This window comes from Oncorhynchus clarkii, chromosome 8 (assembly GCF_045791955.1).
Source record: "Oncorhynchus clarkii lewisi isolate Uvic-CL-2024 chromosome 8, UVic_Ocla_1.0, whole genome shotgun sequence".
NCBI classification, from domain to species: domain Eukaryota; kingdom Metazoa; phylum Chordata; class Actinopteri; order Salmoniformes; family Salmonidae; genus Oncorhynchus; species Oncorhynchus clarkii.
The window spans coordinates 15,740,622-15,747,466 of NC_092154.1; the positions used below are offsets into that span (position 1 = coordinate 15,740,622).

The 6,845-nt window shown below is 41.8% G+C and overlaps 1 protein-coding gene across 4 annotated transcripts in view; it reads left to right on the top strand.

Annotated features, from left to right (window-relative positions):
- The window catches only part of LOC139415006 (arf-GAP with SH3 domain, ANK repeat and PH domain-containing protein 2-like), a 53,412-nt gene extending 46,786 nt beyond the window's left edge, over positions 1 to 6,626 (top strand). For all 4 annotated transcript variants that reach the window (XM_071162726.1, XM_071162730.1, XM_071162727.1 and 1 more), the window contains 6 exons: positions 1,766 to 1,867; positions 2,265 to 2,535; positions 2,893 to 2,954; positions 4,795 to 4,874; positions 5,228 to 5,347; positions 5,448 to 6,626. In XM_071162726.1, coding sequence (XP_071018827.1) covers positions 1,766 to 1,867; positions 2,265 to 2,535; positions 2,893 to 2,954; positions 4,795 to 4,874; positions 5,228 to 5,347; positions 5,448 to 5,522 — 710 coding nt within the window. In that variant the 3' untranslated portion in view covers positions 5,523 to 6,626. The remainder of the gene's footprint in view (positions 1 to 1,765; positions 1,868 to 2,264; positions 2,536 to 2,892; positions 2,955 to 4,794; positions 4,875 to 5,227; positions 5,348 to 5,447) is intronic.
- Positions 6,627 to 6,845: the final 219 nt, after the last annotated feature.

Consider the following 6,845-nt stretch of genomic DNA (forward strand, 5'->3'; position numbering starts at 1 on the left):
CTAGTATAACTAATGATTCATAACATTTAAAGGTCAGAAATCCAAACCCATCAGTCCCCCCTTTTTTTTAAATATTTGACATCATACTGTTCAACATCACATAAACTTGGAAATTACTTATAAATGGACAAACGATGATAATAAAACATGAACAAAAAAATAAATAAACACGATTAACATTCACAGTGAGGTTTACAAACGCAGAGATTTATGGCCTCTGTTCTATGATCCCACCATACACAATCTTATTTCCCTTTAGAACACTGATCATAAAATGTAAATCTTTCATAATAAAACAACATAAAATGTCTCATGAGATTAAAAGCCCCACAAGGTTTTCTGAGTTACCCGGAGTGTTTGGCCAGATACTTTTTTATTTGTTTCCTCTTTAGAATCCATTCCCCAGGTGTTTCGCCTACATTCTTTAACCCAAAATACTTTTTCCTGTGGCAAATTTAGACAATTTCTCATCATAACGAATCCGCAATATTTGAACCCTGGCATCTATTAATAAGTTGTGCAAAACGTGTTCTCATCCGTCTTCCTTCACATAGAAACTGTAATCTCTATAAACCACTATCGATCGAACCGATACCGATACCATATGTGAAAGTTTCCTGTCCCGCTACTTTCAGAAGGTTTTGTTGCTGCTCTTTTGAAAAAGAGGCAAACGCTTGCATGGCAGCATCTCCTCCGAATGCAACAGGCTCCACTTCCACTCTACACTTATTATCCCAAAACCCAACGGCCCCACATCTAAAACAGGGATCTATCTCCCTATGCTTTGGTGTTTTTTCGCTACTTTTCTTTGCCTTACCTTGGCCATTGAAACCACTGTTGGTGACTTCCACTGTGGCTGTATTAAACCATCGCACGTCTGCAAAGTGAGCAGAGTTATATTCCACTCAAAGCATCCTGCTCTATTTCATTCACAACCCCCGCAATTGATCACCGGTTTCAAACCTGCCACCAAAGCCGAAGTGCAAATTCTGTATTTCTGTGTCTGCGTACTTCTACTACTTCCGGGTTTATCGGTTTGTATTTTTTGTTGATAGAATGCTGACATCAAAATGTTGGCATATTGAGCTTTTGATTCTGGTTCTATGTCAAGTCACAATTGCCTCCCTGAATTCTCTATCAGATTAGAATGTTCCGTTAGCCAGGAAAAGCTGACCAATTTTATCCCGTTTGCTGAATTTTTCCCATATTCGAGCCGAATTGGTAGAATGCTTGTGCGCTTCTTTCAGCGCCTCCATGGCTTAAATCCTCTAGTTCCACTTTACAGGGAGAATCGGGGTCGTCTGTCACCATTTCAGTAGTTATAATTCCCAAACCTCATCCGACAGTGTCCAGGGTGTTTTCTTCACTCCCGTCTCTACACCTTCTATTAACTGTTTTCCAAGGTAGAGCTACCCACTTCCCCGGAGAAAAGTTATGGTATTTGTGCCTATTAATTGGTCACGGCACTTAATACCTTGTATTAGAACCAATACTACAGCGTCTGCAAATGTATTACTGGAAAATACAACCGCCCCAATAGGGCATAAACCAACCTCTCTCCTTATTGCTACTGCTCATATACTCAAATCATGTTATCTTTCTCTTTTTCTAACCCACAGCTACTTGGCCCTCCAGGAATTGAGTTTGTCTCCCCTGCGCTGGACCATTGGTCCTTGAAAGTGTTGCTGGAATAGTGACAAATGGTTGACCCTATGTGACAAATGGTTGACCCTAAATGGTTGACCCTATGACTGTAACCTTGCAGGTCCACGGTGGAAGCAGTCTCCTATGGAGGGGGTGGGTAGACAGAGGTCCTCCTCAGACCCCCCAGACCCTCACACCCCAGACCCCAACAGCTCCATGTATGGTAAGTGCACTATATCATACTACACAATAAATAACACAATTATAACTATGTGATGGTGTCACGATCGTCGTAAGCATACTCGGACCAAAGCGCAGCGTGATCTGGGTTCCACATATTTAATGAAACGCACAAAAACACGTTCTGGAGTGCTCACAGGCAACTACACAAAAAGAAGATCCCACAAAACACAGTGGGGAAATGGCTGCCTAAATATGATCCCCAATCAGAGACAACAAAAAACAGCTGCCTCTGATTGGGAGCCATACCAGGCCAACATAGAACTAAACAACCTAGAATACCCACCCTAGTCACACCCGACCTAACCAAAATAGAGAATAAAGGGCGGGGTGTGACAGATGGATAGATAGATTGATATCACTCTCCTCTCTCCATGTAGTGCTTCCTCCAACTGCTCCCCCTCCCCCTGTGAACAAGAGGACTAATGTGATGGAGCCTAGAGGCCATAAGACTGGTCCTCTACCACCTTTACCTCCAGTATTACCTGGGCCTCCAGTGCCAACGGTCATCCCAGGAATACCAGTCCAACCAACAGCACCCCCCTTCAAACCCACACAGCCCCCTCCTGTCCCCGCACACCCCTCTCCTGTCCCCGCACACCATCCCAGCAGGAGAGCCACAGGGCCCAAGTCACCTAAATCACCGACTAGGTAAGAACTGGGGCAGAATTTATCAAGCATCTCAGAGTAAGAGTGCTGAATTAGGATCAGTTTAGTATTTTAAATCGCAATGAATATGATTACGTGGATAGGGGGGACCTGATCCTAATTCAGCACTTCTACTCTGAGACGCTTCATCATATGGCCACTGACCATGGAAGGATCATGTTTTGAATTCTTAAACTGCATCCTCATATGTTCTCATTCAATAGTATTGCATATTATGTGTAGATAACCTGTGGATAGATGGATACAGTAGATGGATGGATGGATGGATTGGTTTCACTCCCCGTTCTCCATCTAGTGATTATCAGTTAACTAAGACCATTCATGTATGTGTGGGTTCAGTTCAGATAAACCCGCTCCTAAAGGACCTCCCACCAGGACTGCTGGACCAACTGATGGACCAGGTAAACAGACAAATACAATTATTATAAAATATGAAATAACTGGTCTGTTCTGATTCAAAGAGCTTTAATGTACAGTTGAAGTTGGAAGTTTACATACACCTTAGCCAAATACATTTAAACTCAGTTTTTCACAATTCCTGACATTTAATCCCTGTCTTAGGTCAGTTACGATCACCACTTTATTTTAAGAATGTGAAATGTCAGAATAATAGCAGAGAGAATTATTTTTTTCAGTTTTTATTTCTTTCATCATATTCCCAGTGGGTCAGAAGTTTACATACACTCAATTAGTATTTGGTAGCATTGCCTTTTAAATTGTTTAACTTGGGTAAAACGTTTCGGGTAGCCTTCCACAAGCTTCCCACAATAAATTGGGTGAATTTTGGCCCATTCCTCCTGACAGAGCTGGTGTAACTGAGTCAAGTTTGTAGGCCTCCTTGCTCGCACACGCTTTTTCAGTTCTGCCCACAAATGTTCTATGGGATTGAGGTCAGGGCTTTGTGATGGCCACTCCAATACCTTGACTTTGTTGTCCTTTAGCCATTTTGCCACAACTTTGGAAGTATGCTTGGGGTCATTGTCCATTTGGAAGACCCATTTGCGACCAAGCTTTAACTTCCTGACTGATGTCTTGAGATGTTGCTTCAATATATCCACATAATGTTCCTTCCTCATTATGCCATCTATTTTGTGAAGTGCACCAGTCCATCCTGCAGCAAAGCACCCCCACAACATGATGCTGCCACCCCCGTGCTTCACAGTTGGGATGGCGTTCTTTCGGCTTGCAAGCTTCCCCCTTTTTCCTCCAAACATAACGATGGTCATTATGGCCAAACAGTTATTTTTGTTTCATCAGACCAGAGGACATTTCTCCAAAAAGTACAATCTTTGTCCCCATGTGCAGTTGCAAACCGTAGTCTGGCTTTTTTTATGGCGGTTTTGGAGCAATAGCTTCTTCTTTGCTGAGCGGCCTTTCAGGTTATGTCGATATAGGACTCGTTTTACTGTGGTTATAGACACTTTGTATCTGTTTCCTCCAGCATCTTCACAAGGTCCTTTGCTATTGTTCTGGGATTGATTTGCACTTTTCGCACCAAAGTACGTTCATCTCTAGGAGACAGAACGCGTCTCCTTCCTGAGCGGTATGCCGGCTGCGTGGTCCCATGGTGTTTATACGTGCGTACTATTGTTTGTACAGATGAATGTGGTACCTTCAGGCACTTGGAAATTGCTCCCAAGGTTGAACCAGACTTGTGGAGGTCTACAAAAAAATTCTGAGGTCTTGGCTAATTTCTTTTGATTTTCCATGATGTCAACCAAAGAGGGACTGAGTTTGAAGATAGGCCTTGAAATACATCCACAGGTACTCAAATGATGTCAATTAGCCTATCAGAAGCTTCTAAATCCATTACATAATTTCTGGAATTTTCCAAGCTGTTTAAAGGCACAGTCAACTTAGTGTATGTAAACTTCTGACCCACTGGAATTGTGAATTATAAGGGAAATAATCTGTCTGTAAACAATTGTTGGAAAAATTACTTGTGTCGTGCACAAAGTAGATAAGTCCTAATCGACTTGCCAAAACTGTAGTTTGTTAACAAGAAATTTGTGGAGTGGTTGAAAAACGAGTTTTAATGATTCCAACCTAAGTGTATGTAAACTTCCGACTTATAACGTATGTGCTTTGACAAAGGAACCGAAACGCCTCAGTAATAAACATCATGGAAGGGAAGTAAGCTGCAGTTCTAAACCTTCTTTTACAATTGCGGCTTTATTCTATGTGTTTGGTCAATGAATTGATGATTGCTGTCTCTGTGTGTCTTTTTGTTTGTATGAGCAGTAAAGACTGCACCTGTACCTGGCTCCCCTCACAGCTCTGGTCCCACCCCCCCAACACTGAAGCCCCGCGCCAACCACCCTGTAAGTGCCTAATATAATAATAAAATATGCCATTTAGCAGACACTTTTATCCAAAGCAACTTATGTGTGCATACGTTTTCGTATGGGTGGCCCTAATCTTGATGTTGCTAACGCCAAGCTCTACCAACAGGACCTGACCTCAGCCAATTATTAGCTCCTGACATTAGCCAATTAGAGCTGTGCAATCACTACCTCACACACAGACTATTATAGCAATACAGTAATATCACATTTACACTGATTATGATCAAGTCATATTTACAGTCTTAGGATTTACCATCAGGACTGATTGAACACAAAAATCTAACATTGTCTTGTCTCACTTTGTATTAATTGGCCTTTTTCGCACTCAGAAACAGAAACCCAAGAGAGTGAAAGCCATCTACAACTGTTCTGCTGATAACTCAGATGAGTTAACGTTCACAGAGGGAGAGGTGATCATAGTGGATGGAGAGGAGGACCCGGAGTGGTGGGTAAGTACTGTGTATATATATATATACACTCACACACACTCACACTCAAGTGTTGTCATATCTGTACTACTGACTGTATCCTGTCCTGTGTATATTACAGTTTGGACATATGGAGGGGGAGCCAACCAGGAGAGGGGTCTTCCCTGTGAAATTTGTACACTTCATCACTGACTGATGCATCTGATGGTGTGACCGAAGCTGTCTCTCGCCTCTAGGCTGTCTTTATCTATGGCTGTATCAGAAGAGGCTGGTGGGAGGAGCTATAGGAGGGCAGACTCATTGTAATGGCTAGAATGGAATTGATGGAACAGAGTCAAGCATATGATTTCCATATGTTTGATACTGTTCCATTTATTCCATTCCAGACATTATAATAAACCCGTCCTCCTACAGCTCCTCCTACCAGCCTCCACTGGTCTTTATGTGAGACTGTGAGTGAAAAAAGATGTGGAATGTGCACTGTGTGTATGATGTTATTCTCATGCATCCAAACGTCAAAAGAAAATGTCTGCTTCCCAAATGGTACCCTATTCCCTAAATAGTGCACAACTATTGACCAGAGTCCTATGGGTCCTGATCAATGGTAGGGCACTGTATAGGGAATGTATACTATGTGACCTGCCAACAGAATGTTCTACAATTATGGAAAATGTGTGACAAACTATGTAACAACATTAACCAAATAAGAGGCAAGGAGAAAACTGTTCAGCCCGCACCCCAAGTGTTGAGAAACTTCAGTTTGTTGGGACAACTGGAAATAACTGGAGAAAGATTCTGGTTAGACTATGGCTAGAATTCAATCCAATCGCACTTCGTCCACAATGTGCATTTTAAAGGCAATGTTCCCTCGTCCGCGGAGACCACATTCATGGTATACGCTGCACATGTCGGCTTAATCAAAGATGACCTTTAAATGGTGTGTTGTCCCTCAGATCCAGTAATGTGTATTGTGTTATTAACTCAATGGGTATTGAAAGAGTAAACTCATAATGTAATAAAAAACATATTGTACAGACATTCAAAGTTTTCTACATATTACATTAAACTGCTGTGAATCACAAACACTTGCCACTGTGCATGGTCATCCCTGACCACCTCTGCTGATGGGAAACTGATATGTTTGATCCTAACAGAAAAAAATCTAATTTATCAAGAAAGCATTTGTGAATATATATCATGCTATCGAAAGGGTTACAGGGTAACTCTGTATGTACATTGTTGTAGCTGTACAATCATCTTCCCTCTTGTTCTTCACAAGGTCATTAAAACTTGAAATGGCTCATTGTGTGTTTTGTCTTCAATTCATCATGTTATGACGGATCAGTATAGTGGTCACTCTACTTACACGTACTGTAATGACAGTCCAGATGATGATGATGAGGACATGACCGATCATAGCAATCTAATAACTGCTCTTGCTGCTATGCCCTAAAATGTTGTTACAACACTGGTGTCGTGCCGAAAATCTCCCCCCTGCCAGAACAAACTTAAATAATTT